The following is a 16,145-nucleotide window of genomic DNA, read 5'->3' as shown; positions in this document are numbered from 1 at the left end:
AATACAGGGTTGTGGCAGAGACATTTGGTGTCAGCGAGACAACCGTTCACTGCTGTGTATACGCGGAGTGCAAGGCCATAGGATTCAAGCTGTTGAACCAATATGTCAATTTACCCGAAGTGGCTGAGGCAAAGGCTATAGCGCACCGCAACTTCACTACGCACCTTGTGCCACAAGTGTAAGGTGCACTGGATGGGACCCATATTCCGATCCTTCCTCCATCCGATAGATACCGGGACGATAGTCATGTGAGTTACATGTTTGCTACGTCACAACTTATTCGGCAAAGCTGTTTCCAGCTCCCATAATGCACATTAAATCATTTTCGAAAAAGCCAAAAACCACCTCAAGCGAGCATAAAAACATTTTTGCGAATTTGAGGACGTTTTTTCAAATTTTGCCGTTTCCATCAACCTTATCTAATGCGATTCTTCAAAATGCACATAAAAATACATTGATGGAAACATGACTTCTGCCTTCATCTGCAGTGGTGGATCTTGAAGTGGGCTGGAGATGCCTTAATTTGAGACACCTATGGTTAATGACTGCAGTGCTGGAGTTTGAGAGTATAAAACAGGCAGCTAAGCACTTCTCACTCCTACCTTCACTATCTGCCATCATGTCTAGTCCATGTCTAGTCCAGTACCAGCTGAAGTCTCAGGAGAACTTTGAGTGTTTCATGAAGGCCATTGGTAAGAGTTCAGCTTTCTTTCATAAAGTGTTTTAACCAGTAGCTTTGAAAGTGCTTGGAACATTTGTAAGTATTTGTAATTCCAAAATGGTTAGCTGACTTGTCTAACAATGTTAATCTGCTAAATTACAACTGAATGAAAACTTGTCAGCCAAGGAAATGCAACACTTCTTGTGATCTTAAAACAACACTAGACTTGGCGCTACTGCTTACATCGCGGGATACGCGCAAAAGGTAATTCTATTGTCTTAAATCAACAATGCCATTATTGCGCTATACTGCCACTTACTGACACAGAATAGTATTTAATTTCTCTGCCAGTCATCACATTGCAGGCACAGATGCGCAACAATGGCAAATTATTTGCAGTAACTCAATAAAAAAATGTTGTTGGACCAATTAACAGGGTTCATACATTTTGAAAAAAACTGTAAAAGTTATGTAATTTGAAAAATGCAAATTCCAGGCCTGGAAAGGTTTTTGGAAAAAGTTTTGGAAAAGTCATGGAATTTTTTTTAACACAGCATAATAATATGTAATTAATAAATGTATTTTCACGTCGTCTTAACCTCAACGTTCTATTCGGGGAGCGATATTATGAATCCCACTATGAACCACATAAATTGTCATTAATTTTATAGTTATTGAGGGTAAACTTTAACACTGATTTTTATTGTTATTGTAGAATGTCGATTGACATTTTCAGGAACACATAGTCATGGAAATTTGCCGAAAAAGTCAGGGAAAAGTATTGGTTAAAATCCGTATGAACCCTGAATTAAGTAAAATCGGATAATTTCCCACGGCACACAGGATGATCTCTCCCGGCACACCAGTGTGCGGCACAGTGGTTGAAAATCACTGCTCTAAGCGATGTCACACGTTTTTTAGGCTACAATTTTTTTTGTCATGTACAGCAAACATCTCCTCACTATCCGCGAGCTGCCTGTCCACTGAACACACTGTAAAAAAACACGGTCTCTGTAGACAGCCCAGGCTCCACAAATGGCAACAAAAACAAACTGGGCCAACCTGCACCACGAAACATAACAAACCGCATTCCAGCTAATAACCGACAAGAAGGATTTGGAGGGGGGGGTTGGGGGGTTAGTGCGTGGAACGGAGGGGGAGGGGACGGGATGAGGAGGACAGAGGGGCAAGCTTGTTTGACAATACTTTGAACGTCAACAAGAAGTGACATCACCCAACATCGCTTAGAGCACCTTTAAGGTCTCCTTGATGAACTCATCCAGAAAGGCAAAGACATCAAGAGCATCTCTGAGATTGAGGAGACTGGTGACAACTTCAAAGTCCTAGTATATACCTTCACCATTGGACAGGAGGCTGGGTAAGGGTAAGGTAAGGGTACTTTATTGTCACATACACATGCATGTAGCAAAATTCATTATCTGCATTTAACCCATCCCTCAAGGGAGCAGTGGGGACCAACTCCAGATCTGAGCCAGTGCCTTGATCAAGTAGCCTCGTGAGACCGACCTGATCTCGCAAGCTCCAGTTTTCCACTCGCAGATCAGTCTGGTATCTTGAGGTAGAGAAAATTTGGAGCCGTTAGCCAAACGACCGGGCCAATCAGGGTTGGTTTTGAGGTGGGTTAGGTGGTGATAGACAGATGGTTTATCCACTCAGCTAACCAGTATTTTCAGACAGCGGTAGCCCTAATTCTGTTAGCTGCTCGCTAATGCTTTTTTTCTCTTGGATGCTTCTTTTTGGAATATGGTCCGGGAACCTGAAATGGTGCCTTTTATTCCTAAATTCTCGTTACACAAACGGCAAAAATCCTTTACCGACATGTTACTTGCATGCTGAGCTAACGAGCTATGCTTTGCCGGCGGGCTTGTGGTTGTATTTTCATACGCTTCGTGGATCTGATTGGTTGATTTGGCCCGTCTATCACCAACATAGGTGATAGACAGATGGTTCATCCAATCAGCTAACCATGATTTGCGCCCCTTCCCAAAAGTTCTCCAACAGAAAGTTCCCAGATGGATATGCTGAGCAAATGTGAAGCAATTCATCTGGCAGAGTCAGGTTATTGATCAAGGGCACTGACTGGAGAACCTAGCACACGTTTTCAATGGTGGGGGAAACCAGAGGAAACCCACGCAAACATGGGGAGAATATGCAAACTCCACACAGAAAGGTCCTGGATTCGAATCCAGAACCCTCTTGCTGTGAGGCCACAGCGCTAACCATTGGGCCACCATACTGCCCAAGCTGGAGACTGCCACAGGGGAGAAGGCCAAGGTACAACTACAATGTATGGACAACTATAATGTAATGAAATGGCACACATATTGTTAAATCCTCTTGTACATTGGTCAAGAATTGCATAACTGTCCCCATTAAAACCTTATCTTGTATCATGTTTTTAAGGCGGTGATTCAGGGTGATGGCAACAAGTTGAAGGGCTCCCTGAAGGGAATCAAGTCTGTCACAGAACTAGTGGATTTAAACACAACTGTCAATGTGAGTAGAATAACTCAATTTCTGCCAGTTTTGCATGACTAGTTTCTAATGACTTTCTATTTATTTTCCAGACGCAGCAAACGCAAGTAAATATCTGCACTTGGGATAACAAAATGTAAAAAAGGCACACCTGTCTTGATTCTTTTTGGATGTCACTGTCAAACTGGCAACTAGCAGTAACAAACATCCATCCATCCATCTTCGTCCGCTTATCCGGTGTCGGGTCGCGGGGGGAGCAGCTCCAGCAGGGGACCCCAAACTTCCCTTTCCCGAGCAACATTAACCAGCTCCGACTGGGGGATCCCGAGGCGTTCCCAGGCCAGGTTGGAGATATAATCCCTCCACTTAGTCCTGGGTCTTCCCCGAGGCCTCCTCCCAGCTGGACGTGCCTGGAACACCTCCCTAGGGAGGCGCCCAGGGGGCATCCTTACCAGATGCCCGAACCACCTCAACTGGCTCCTTTCGACGCAAAGGAGCAGCGGCTCTACTCCGAGCTCCTCACGGATGACTGAGCTTCTCACCCTATCTCTAAGGGAGACGCCAGCCACCCTCCTGAGGAAACCCATTTCGGCCGCTTGTACCCTGGATCTCAAACATGGATTTCTTAATTACTAGTACATATCTGTAATAGCCATAAAGAATGCAGTGTTCAGAATTCATGTGACTGTGGCTTTTTTTGGGGTAAAGTGTTTTAGAATTGACCAGGCTAAAGTCCTGACTGCAGGGAGTTTGAAACATGTAACCATGCTAAATCAACTTGTGTTGGAAGTGTACAAAAGCTGCTGACCTAGCTCAATGTAACTTCTCAAATATAGCTCTGTTCACACATGCACTGCAAACCTGAAATTATCTAACACCGGCGGAGCTGTATCCGCCAACTCTCTGTGTATTTTGGGTTTCTGTTTCACACTCTGAAGCTCATAAGACATGTCGAAGCACCACAAACTGGAGCATCTGGAACCAACGCTTAAAATCTCATTACGACATAAGTGACAAGCTAACCGAGAAGGGATCCTTCAGGACCAACAGACATGCAATAGATGTTGGAAAAACATCTATTGCAGAGAGAGCTAATGGAGACATTAATTTATAGTATGCTCTAAACAGTGCTAAATTGCTTTGACTAAAATCTAAATAACTTGGCAATAGTACTTTCACAGTGTATGTCTTGTGGCCCCAGAGACGAGGGGCCACTGCCTCGGTGACATCATCCTCAGGCTCCTGCATCTGGCCGGTCACACTTCACCAATGAGCTGCTCCTGACACCGAGGTCTCATGAGAAACTCTTCCGCCGTAGAAACGACATGGGATTTGTAGTTTTAGTTCATATAGGAGTATTTCCATGTTTGTCATCATCACTCTGTATTTGCTCTTTCTAACCTGACTCTAACCCTAACCCTAACCCAGGTTGGTCCTTCTCAGGGCCTTTTGCTGGATCCAGTTTAAGTTTGTTGCATATTTTAGTGTTGTGTTCTCATTGGAAAGGAATGAAATTCACCTGTCTTCATGTGTAGGATTGCTAAATGTAGTAAGGATATGGCACAGCAAAAAACATATGATGCACAATGCAATCATTGTGCATCATATGTGCACAATGCCAAGTCAATGCCATCACAATGCCAAGTCTGTGCTTGTACTGCCTAAAGATTCAGCATCTTCTCTACTGACCAAGCATAGCACCTATATATGTTATGAAAAACAATACTAAAATTGTATCAGCTGCATCAGGCACATTCAAACTGGACCTCAGTTTTTCTTTAATACATTTTCAAATATAAAATACTATTGATACCATGGCTTGGTTGAACACTTGATGGTTAATATTTACTGAGATGAGCATCCATATTGTTCAGTATGCCCAGGTAATCGACATTTTAAATTCATTATTTAATCGTAATCAATGTCAATCCATCTTGGATTAGTCCCAAATTGTAACTAATCTTGACTGAGGGTCTAGACAATCATTGTCTGGTTTTAAAATCATCTGGGCCTTGAGGAGTGCCATCATCACACACATGTTGGGCAGCACGGTGGCCCAGTGGTTAGTGCTGTGGCCTCACAGCAGGAAGGTTCTGGGTTCAAACCCAGGCCTTTCTGTGTGGAGTTTGCATGTTCTCCCTGTGTCTGCGTGGGTTTTCTCTGGTTTCACCCACCACTAAAAATATGTTCCCCTAACTAGCTGATGTGTTCTGGTGTTCTGGCGTTGTATGGCTGCTGTGCATCACCCAGGTGGGTGCTACACATTTGTGGTGTTAGAGAGCAGTCCCCATCCCCCCTCCCCCCAAATGTGCTTCGAGTGTCTATGATAAAGCACTATATAAATGTAATAATAAATAGAGAACTTATTGCTGAAAAGCACAAGTTTCAGCTTGTGCATGCTCATGACGCAAGCATGTTCATGTGTGATGTGGTTATCTTTTCCAAGCTGCAGTTTATTCACTGTTGCCTGTTTTCAAATGATATAAATAACATTAGTTGTATATCACTCTCACTTTAGTCCCGTATTCACAGAACACAGCCCTGGAATTGGCTGCAAGCAAGACACACAAACAGATCACCAGATTAGAGAGAGATGCACTGCAAGCTAGCACATCAACTTAACAATACTGTTATTAGCTGACATCAAACTTGGAGAGGAGGGAACACAAGTTTACCTGACTGTTTCTGCATTTCACTTCCAGTGGTGTGTGTTTTTGGCTGGACCGCAGAGACCAGCCCTAGGCCCTCGAAATTCTGTCCCTCAGCCACTGAATCACTGAGTCGCTCTGTCACTGAGTGATGAAGTTCCATCATCGGAGTGAGTGAAATGACGTCTGTGTTGGTTTTTCCCCATTGGCCATTGCCCTTTAAAAAGGCATTGGTGTGACACAGGCCTTCAATCAGCTGACTAACTTCCTCAATACACGATGGATGTTGTTGCTGCTGCCACCCATTTCAATCCGTGTATGGTTTGTTCATTCATTATTCGGTTTTCAAAACAAAACAGAAAAACCAAAAATGTTTATGTTTTCTTCGTTTTTATGTATTAAAAACCAGAACAGAAAAACAGAAAAACCAAAACACAAAAACCATGTGTTTTTTCTTTGGTTTTTCTGTTTTAAAAACCAGAACGGAAAAACACACACACGATATTCTCTTTCTGTTTGTCATTCTAAAACCAAAACGGGAAAATGGAAAATCCCAGAAAATCCGCCCTTTGATATGGCTCTGGCGGGGTTCCGGCAAGATGGCGGGTTGAGCAGGCGTTTTTTTTCTGAGCTCTTCACTAGCTAGTAGTCCCAAAGTATAGTTAGAAGTTGTTGAATGTCCACTCTGAAGTGTGGTAATGGATCCAAAACGTGTCATTAAACCAGCAACACTTAAAATGGATCTGATGTTAGGTCTTCTGCCTTGAACCCAAGACGTCGGCTTCCCCGAAATAAAATAAACGTTTCCATTTTCTGCTTTGCTCTCAGGTGGGAGATAAAACTGTGTCTGAGTGGGGGCGCGCGGAGGAGCAGATGAAACTGGGTCTGATAGTGGGCGGGCTCACATCTCCTAGATGACCAACCATTATTATAATCATTAGAAACAGAAAGAGAATATTGTTTTTTGTGTTTTTCAGTTTTTTCGTTCTGATTTTTAAAACAGAAAAACCAAAGAAAAAACACAGGGTTTTTGTGTTTTGGTTTTTCTGTTTTTCTGTTCTGGTTTTTAATACATAAAAATGAAGAAAACATAAAAAAATTTTGTTTTTCTGTTTTGGTTTGAAAACCGAATAATGAATGAACGAACCATACACGGATTCATTTCAACAGTTTTGCACAGGCAGAGCAGGCTACATGTAGATGAACGGCATAACGTGTGTGTGTGTGTGTGTGTGTGTGTGTGTGTGTGTGTGTGTGTGTGTGTGTGTGTGTGTGTGTGTGTGTGTGTGTTTGTGCTCTTTTGCTCTCTCTTTAGACTCAAATGAATTTGTGGAACAAGTAGGCCTATTTCATTTAGAAATCACGTCATCAACGTGCATAGTCATTAGCCATGTGCAGGTCCGGCTGAAAGAGGAAGGAGGGACTGTTTCATCTTAGTTAGAATCATACAGACAGCTTTTTTTTTTTTTTTTAGCTTGTCATAATTTGCTATTATCCAAGCTAGCGTGCTGTGCTCGTGTAAAACATAACAGCAGTGGATCAGTGTTACAGAGCGGGTTAAAGTATCGCTTTCTACATGTCTATACTTGTTGAACAGGTGCATTGAACAAGTATTGGCTTTTTACTTGCAAAGGTTTTATTGCACTTGCTTACAGTCACGAGTAGTTATCCACCGCGTCCTCTCTAATCTGCTGTCCACTAACTTCGCTCCACGTGTTTATGTTTGTGTTTGTGTGTGTATGTGGAGCTCAGCCTCAACACCGAGCAGAGAAGAGGCTGAAGCGTGATGATAAATACTACAGTTTTTGCCGTGGGGCTCGCTTAATACCGGGTTCCCTAAATAACAGGATTTTCCTTATTCATTGCGTTCCAGGCAGTCTTTTGCAATGTGTTTATATTGCATACATGGTCAGCACTACTACAGATGAACCTTTTATATCTATATTCACATTATAAACACCACCACTAGCTATCCCTGCAACAATTTACCACAATTAAGCACATTGACCATACACGGTCCAGCCATATACTAAGTCTTGTTTCCTTTTTTGTGATCGGATACTTCCATTTCATCCTCTTATCAAAGATGTAAACATCGACACACGAGGGGTAGGCAGGGCCCTTGTGTAATTTGCAGGGGCTTACACAACTTTCGTAGTGAGCGTATGGGCCAACCAGCTTTGTTTTAAGCTCTCTCGTAGGTCATTTAGGCGCTCTTGGGGTTCTTCTGGTAGCCAAGGGGGTCCTAAGCAGCCGCTTAGTTCACTTATGCATTGGACTGGCTCAGATCTGAGGGATTCTCACATGATGTGTGTGTTATCGTTGCAACTCCAGTAACACAATATCACTGTTGCAACAGTAATGCCGGTTATCTTAGAATAGTCACCTTTGATCAATTTTTTTGTTAACTTGTGTTTTAACCAGCTCTTGTTCAGTGCTAGAGGTGATGGCAGGACAAGTTGTTAGAAAAATACACTCATTCAACACTGATGACAAATTATTGACATTGTGTTGGATTGAATAATCTTGTAATATATCTCAGTCTGCTCTGAGAGCTCTCTTTTTTCAGGAATCTTATCTAGTGACCTGAGTAAAGTACCTTTATAATGAAATGTAGAGTAAAGTTCACACTTTGTAAGTAACTATGTACTGCAGCAGGGTTTTTACCAGCTGCTGTAAAAATATGGCATATTTGTCAATGCTAAACCTTATAAGAAAACTGACAAAAATATAATAAAATCTTTAATCATATTTATGCATTTAAAATATTTATATCAGGACAGGAACTCTGTAAATATAACAGGAAGTTCTGGTTGAAAACTACATTTCTTGTTAACCTAAACTGAAGCGCAACTTATCTATTTGTAGTTTTGATCATTTTCTTTTTTATAATAAGGGGAAATGTTTCCTCTGATTTGCCCAAAATGCTTGCAGGCAAACTTTAAAAAGTAGATTTTACCAATGACATTCAATTCTCAGAGAAAAAACATTTTCTCTTAAACTACAGATTCTGTAAACGTTGAAGAGGTGCACAGTAAAAAAAAAAAAAGAAAAGACTGTGTAAAATGTCAGTCATGTCATTATGTTGTAGATGACTTTGAATGAGATCATTCCATTCATGAACCACAAGTAGGCTAACAGACATTTTGACTTTTAAAGGTTATCTAAGTTTGAGACACCTATGGTTAATGATTGAAGCGCTGGATTTTGAGAGTATAAAACAGGCAGCTAAGCACTTCTCACTCCTACCTTCACTGTCTGCTGTCATGTCTTTCTCTGGAAAGTACCAGCTGGAGTCTCAGGAGAACTTTGAGCCTTTCATGAAGGCCATTGGTAAGAGTTCAGCTTTCTTTCATGAAGTGTTTTAACCAGTAGCTTTGAAAGTGTTCCTTGACAAAGTTGGAACATGAGAAGTTTTTGAAATCAGACACTGTTAATCTGCTATATTAGATCTATTAAATTACAACTGAATGAAAACTTGTCAGCCAGGGAAATGCAACATTTCTTGTGATTGGTGGTTTTTCAACCAGCTGCTTTCTGTCTCAAGGTCTCCCTGATGAACTCATCCAGAAAGGCAAAGACATAAAGAGCGTCTCTGAGATTGAGGAGAATGGTAACAACTTCAAAGTGACGGTCACCACCGGCTCAAAGGTCCTCGTGAATACCTTCACCATTGGACAGGAGGCAGAGCTGGAGACAGTCACTGGGGAGAAGGTCAAGGTAAGCCAGCACACTCAATTCAGTGTTCAAAACAAACAAATGTATGCAGACTTCAACTCTGTTACTAAATCCTCTTGCACATTGGTCAATAATTGCTTAACTGTCCCAGCTTAAAACCTATCTTGTATCATGCTTTTTAAGGCCGTGGTTCAGCGTGATGGCAACAAGCTGAAGGTCTCCCTGAAGGGAATCGAGTCAGTCACAGAACTAGTGGACTCACTCACAATTGTCAATGTGAGTAGAAAACCTGATTCTAATTTCTGTCAGTGTTGCATAATAGTTTCTAATGACTTTCTCCTTCATTTTTTTCTTCAGACTATGACTGTTGGTGGCATTGTGTACAAGAGGACAAGCAAACGCATTTAATGTCTGCACTTGGGATAATAAAACGTCAAAAAGGCACACCTGTCTTGGTTTTTTCTTTTTTTGGGGGGGCTAAAATGTACTGAAAGCAACTGTTACAAATGTGGTTTTTTATTTATATATTTTATTTTTTAAAGGCCCTGAACACCCACACAGGTGTTTATAGTTAATGTGGCTGGCTGGACCTTTTCCAGGACTGTGTGGTTAGACTGAGTGACCTCTTCCTGAGTCCACTGTTAGTGTAGTGTTGTTGCACCTATTGGGGCGGGACAAATTACACCTTTGTCATCCTTATTGGTAGAATTTGTGACCTAATTTCCTAATTGTGTGTGTGTGTGTGTGTGTGTGTGTGTGTGTGTGTGTGTGTGTGTGTGTGTGTTAATTACTATTACATTACGGTAACTGGTACAGCCATAAAAATGCAGCATTCAGAATCCTGTAGCTGGTTGGCAGGGTAAAGTGTTTAGACTGATTACATATTGTGCAAAATGTTAAGCGGCTAAATCAACTTGTCTTGGAAGTGTACAAAACTGACCAATTGCGCTCTAGTCTGCACCTGGCTCTGTGACTTCCCTCATTATAGCCTTGTTCACATGTACTGCAAACCTGAAATTCTCTAAGACAAAACCCAAATGTCCAGTTAGATCGGACATGATACGCTTACCCTGTAAGTGAACACATACAGGTTATTTGACTCAGCTTTTTGTTCTCAGAGTACAGACAGCTAAAACATTTTGATAATGTCCAGATAAGTTTGACTATATAACACATGTTGAGGACTGTTAACAGTAACACATAGGGCAATGGACATTATGTCCCACAGCAGACATTCTCTAACAAGGCTCATAATTGCAGAATTAATGCTGAAATCATAACTGGTTATTATATAGGTTAAACGGGTTATATGAAGCCTTGGAAGTATAAGACATGTCAGAGGCACCAAGAACCGAAGCATCTGGGCCCAACACTTCAAATCTACTGAGATTTAGCGACATAAGTTGTTTCTGTGGATATCCGTTGAGCTCAGTTTCTCTGGTTTGCTTGTATATTTGCGTATTACCTAGTTTTGTCCCATCTTACTTTCACTCAGCAGAAATGACTAGAGTTGCTGTGTCCACAGGCCTCCTTTCCTCCTGTCTATGTTTAGCGTGTTACATCTCTAACTGTCCTATCAGTAGGAAAGGGTTTATTATGGATGCACTGCTGCGAAAGGCGAGCTGCTTTTACCTATAAACTCAGACAAACTGCAAACTGACAAATGTCTGCTTGAATAAAAAAAAAAAATTCCAACTCAAGTCCATTTATTTATCTAGCCCAAAATCCCCCTTCACAAAGGGTTTTATAATATGTACAGCATACATCACCCTCATCTTTATACCTTTATTTGGAGAATGAAAACAAACAAAAGAACCTTAAAATGAATAGTTAAATAGATAGGAAGCCAATGTAAATAGGGTAAGATTTGAGTTGTCCTACTGGACCTGGTCAACAGCCTTGAAACAGCATTCTGGACTTGCTGAGACAGGTGAAAAGGTAAGTTAAGATAAGCTGTTTAGACTTCACAGCTGAAGAAAGGACTCCAAACACTAAGCAACCTTGGAAGCTGTGTTATCTGAAGCAACGATAAGGACCTCAGTCCTCTCTGCAATGAGCTGTAAAAAGTTGTTCAGTCCTAAATGGCAGTCAGGCATTTAGTCTTATCAGGCTTAAAAGAGACATACAACTAGATATCATCAGTGTTACAGTGATATGAGATACCTTTAAATTGGCTAATAAGAGTTATCTAACTAGTGTCGTCACCCTGTACCTCTTTTATCACTGCTTTCTTCTTCTGCTTTATTATTGGCAGTTGGCAACCATCTTTAAGGTGCATTACTGCCACCTACCGGACTGGATTGGTGAGCAGTTGATATCTCTGTCTTCATCTGCAGTGGTGGATCTTGAAGTGGGCTGGCACTGCCTTAATTTGAGACACCCGTGGTAAATGATTGCAGCGCTGGAGTTTGAGAGTATAAAACAGGCAGCTAAGCACTTCTCACTCCTACCTTCACTGTCTGCTGTCATGTCTTTAACTGGAAAGTACCAGCTGGAGTCTCAGGAGAACTTTGAGCCTTTCATGAAGGCCATTGGTAAGAGTTCAGCTTTCTTTTATAAAGTGTTTTAACAAGTAGCTTTGAAAGTGTTCACTTGTTTAACTGGGCAATTCCTTGACAAAGTTGGAACATGAGAAGTATTTGTAATCCAAAATGGTTAGGGACCGTTCGGTATTCATGGTATGGACCACCGGAGGAAAATAGGGGAGGGTCATGTCTTGTTATTCTTTGTTGAGGGGAGGGTCACCCAACTTTTGTATTCATGAAAACAGCAAAATTTCAAAGTGGCTTGTTTGGTGCATACTTTTCCATGTAGATCTCAGTCTTGGCCCCCCATCGCTAGCAGATGGGTTTGACCCAACAAAAATCGCAACATCACAGCAAAACAAGTTTGGAGTTGCTTTCTTTGAGAATGCAACCCAGTGTTTCCCACACATAGACTAATTTGTGGCGGTGCACCATACAATCAACACCGGCCGCCAAATATTGCGTTTCTTTATTATTATTATTGTTTTTAACGCTATTTAAAACACGCATCCGTATTCGTTCAGCTGCATTCCTTTCCCTGCTCTCCTCCGTCTCTCTGGCGCTCACGCGTCTGTTACGCACACAGATACACACACAGCCCCCTCCCCTCCGTGCACACAGCATCTGTCTCCATCAAAACAAGAGAAAGACGGCTGGAGAAATTTCACGAAAGTTCACAAAAGGTTGATCGGCTGTCTCATGAACACCTTTACACAATCACACATTAAAAAGTCCTTTAAAAAATATTTTATATTCTGAATACAATGTTGTTAGTGTGTTAATGTTGGAGTCCCGACCCGACCCTTAGCAAACAAGCTATTGCGCCTGCTTTAGAAAGTTAACTAGTCGCAAGCAAAATGAAGTTGGGTTGTCAAGGTCAAAACACTATATGTAGCAGCTGTGAATCAAATAAACTTATGATAAATAATGTTATGTCATTTTTTTTTTACTCTTACACTGAATGTTTGCTGCTTCAATCCAGATGAGTATTGAAAAGTCTGCGACTGAAAAAGGCATGTACCGGAGGTATCACTCTGAAACAGAGCTGAACAGTCCGACCAGTGTAATTAGTTATATTTTCAGGCTTCAACCAGTGCTACTCAAGCAGAAAGACAGGGTCACTGGGAGAGAAAGAGATTCGTTTGAAGAAAGAGTAGGAAAGGAGGACAGCATCCAACAGTGTGTCCTCCTCAGTTTTTCATACTTGATTGTTACGAAAAATAAGTATCAATTTTCAATCCATTTTAGTAAAACGGCCCATTTTGGGTCTCTAAATAGTTGATTTCTCAAATAAAAAAGTCTCAGAAATGAATTTAGTAATGAAATAGCAGACGAACAATGAGACAACCTGTAGGGGGACCGAAGCGGGAAAAGTCAAGAGTGTATGTCTAGTGTTGCTTTAACTTTGAATTGCTGATTGAGCAGGCCAGCTGTCAATATGGGTTATTACCCAGTGTGCTTTGTTGAATGGTCTCAATGTTTTATTTCATGTGAATACTAGTTTACTAGAGGAGTAACTTAGTATTTGAAGTCATGCAGTAAGTGTGCATTTAGTTTCCATGCTTATTGTGTTTCCACAACAATGTTAGTGAGTAAATCTACTGAAATGGCCACCAGTGGAGTGCGATGTGTAAGATGAGAAAGCAGAGGTTACAGTCCCTTATCCGACTTGTCTAACAATGTTAATTTGCTAAATTACAACTAAATGAAAACTTGTCAGCCAAGGAAATGCAGCACTTCTTGTGATTGGTGGTTTCTCAGCCAGCTGTCTTAAGGTCTCCCAGATGAACTCATCCAGAAAGGCAAAGACATTACGAGTTGAGGAGACTGGTGACAACTTCAAAGTGACGGTCACCACCATCTCAAAGGTGATAATATATACCTTCACCATTGGACAGGAGGCTGAGTTGGAGACCGTCACAGGGGAGAAGGTCAAGGTAAGCCAGCATGCAAAATTTCAGAATAAAATATGTTAAACTTCATCCTTTTAATGGAATAAAACAACACTCTAATGTTTAGATCATCATGCACACTAGTCAACATTGCCTAATTGTCTCTGATTAAAATGTATCTTGTATGCTGCTTTTTAAAGACGGTGGTTCAGCGTGATGGAAACAAGCTCAATGTGTCCCTGAAGGCAATCATATCCATCACAGAACTAGTCGATTCAAACACAATTGTCAACATGAGTAGGAAACTTAATTTCTGTCATTCAGTGTTGCATGATTAGTTTCTAATGACTTTCTTCTTTTCTTTTTTCTCCTATAACTGTTGGCAGCATTGTGTACAAGAGGACGAGCAAACGCATGTAAAAAAGGCAAAACTTTCTTGGTTTCTTTGGTAAAAAAGGCAAAACTTTCTTGGTTTCTTTGGACTAAATGTCACTGAAATATCAAAACTGGCAACTAGCAGTTAATATGGATTTCTTAAATTACTAGTACATTATTTGGACGAGCCATACAAATAATGTTGTGTTCAGAATCCATGTGACTTGGTTGGCTTTTGTGAGTATGTGTTTAGAATTGACCTGGCTTAAGTCCTGACTGCAAAGGGTTTAACAAATAAATAATGAGCAACATGAGGCTAAATCAACTCCTGTGTTGGAAATGAACAAAAGCTAAAAAAAAAAACACTAACAAAACTCACCAGTCTTACATCTGGCTAAATGTGATTTCCCTCATTATAGCCCATCATACATGCATTGTAGACCTGAAGTTATCTAGACACCCGGGGAGCTGTGAGAAAGTAGCTTAGATTGACCTCGCTTTACCTTGCCAGCTACAAAATCCGTAATCTTGGATTGAGCCAGTGTGAAAATAGTGAGTGTTTCATGCCGCTCGTGCAAAACGGTAAGGAAAACATCAAGGGTGGAATTGACATGAAGACCGCAACAAAATGTCTATAGACATGAGATTAAGCAACATCTGTTAATAAGGGCCGACCATTCATCAGACAATTCAAGAAACGACAAGAGATTTATGACCAATTATGAGGGTACGTGACGCAGTATAATAAGTCCTGTCGGCTGCACTCTCAGTGACACCCCTCGTCTGAATATAAATCTAAGTGAGAATGTATGCGACAGACCATCTCCTGTGTGCTACATGTGTAAAATGGGAAGTTCGGACTAGGTACCTTATTCCTCCGACATTGTCCGGAAGTTCATATAAGGGCTTCTCCTACAGCAAAAGAAGTCTGGCAGTGTAATAGGGCTATACATTTGGAAAGTGGAAAACTTGAGAAGAATCATAAAATGACAAAATTGGGGAATGCCAAATGTAAATGCATGCTGAAGAGTTGGCCTCAGAGTGCAGGGACACCCATTGAACAGCAGATGGGGAGTCTGACTTGCTACAGAACATTGTAATGTGTAGTGAGCTACACGTGTAGGGAGTCAGGGCACCTCCTGCTAATCAGTGTGACCTAACTTAATCCAGCTGCTGGCTACAGCCAGTGGTTAAATTGGGCCGGAGCTCTCCGGGGCTCAGCCCCGGCACATAAGCCTGCTCGTTTGTGCCTGCTTGCAGTCTAAATATGTCACATAAAATTTTTGCCTGAACTGCTGTTTGTGCCTGCTTGCAGTCTAAATATGTCACATAAAATTTTGACCAATGCTGCACTGTCTAAATTATGTTAAATGTTAAATGCCATAACAAGGTAATACCTGTTGATACTACAACAAATGTAAATGTTAAATGCCCTTAACCTGTTGATACTACAACAATGCAAAGTATAGGTTTTGCACATATCATGTAAGACTCGATTTCTCCATTTCTTTGTACAAAACTCTCCAGAAAGTGCCATTTAACGGTTTATTTTTCAATTTAGGGAGAGCCCCCCCACATAACAAATACCAATTTAAACCCCGGCTAGGCCTAGTTGTGTTTTCTGTCAACACTAGCAATAGCAAGTTCACTTAATAAAAGGTTGGACCCAGGGCAGTTTCTTCAGCTGTCAGACACACTCTGGTGTGCTTAGGTGCCTCTGTGTCCCAGCTCTTTTGGAAAAAAAATGAAATCCAATGATGATTTCCATATCAAACTTGCTTTTTCTTCTGAAATTATCCTCCATAATACTGCCCACTTTGTGCAAACATACTGTCTTGTTTCAAACAGGGCTATAAAAGAACGATCCGTA

At 41.2% G+C, this 16,145-nt stretch overlaps 2 protein-coding genes and 1 pseudogene across 2 annotated transcripts; all 3 read left to right on the top strand.

Moving 5' to 3' along the window:
* The first annotated feature begins 541 nt into the window (after nt 1-541).
* LOC114556238 (fatty acid-binding protein, liver-type-like) lies at nt 542-6,723 on the top strand. Its single transcript, XM_028579148.1, has 5 exons — nt 542-692; nt 1,922-2,038; nt 2,925-2,956; nt 3,086-3,178; nt 6,634-6,723. The coding sequence occupies exons 1-5, from the start codon at nt 542-544 to the stop codon at nt 6,721-6,723; spliced, it is 483 nt and encodes a 160-aa protein (XP_028434949.1).
* Nucleotides 6,724-9,065: 2,342 nt separating this feature from the next.
* LOC114556073 (fatty acid-binding protein, liver-type) lies at nt 9,066-9,927 on the top strand. Its single transcript, XM_028578915.1, has 4 exons — nt 9,066-9,138; nt 9,353-9,525; nt 9,667-9,759; nt 9,841-9,927. The coding sequence occupies exons 1-4, from the start codon at nt 9,072-9,074 to the stop codon at nt 9,889-9,891; spliced, it is 384 nt and encodes a 127-aa protein (XP_028434716.1). The 5' UTR covers nt 9,066-9,071; the 3' UTR covers nt 9,892-9,927.
* A 2,003-nt stretch (nt 9,928-11,930) lies between these two features.
* LOC114556169 (fatty acid-binding protein, liver-type-like) lies at nt 11,931-14,320 on the top strand (annotated as a pseudogene).
* The last annotated feature ends 1,825 nt before the right edge of the window (nt 14,321-16,145 follow it).

The sequence above is a fragment of the Perca flavescens genome, chromosome 5, assembly GCF_004354835.1.
Source record: "Perca flavescens isolate YP-PL-M2 chromosome 5, PFLA_1.0, whole genome shotgun sequence".
Lineage (NCBI taxonomy): Eukaryota > Metazoa > Chordata > Actinopteri > Perciformes > Percidae > Perca > Perca flavescens.
The sequence above is the reverse complement of the archived record's forward strand: the minus strand, read 5'-3'. Positions and strand labels throughout refer to the sequence as shown.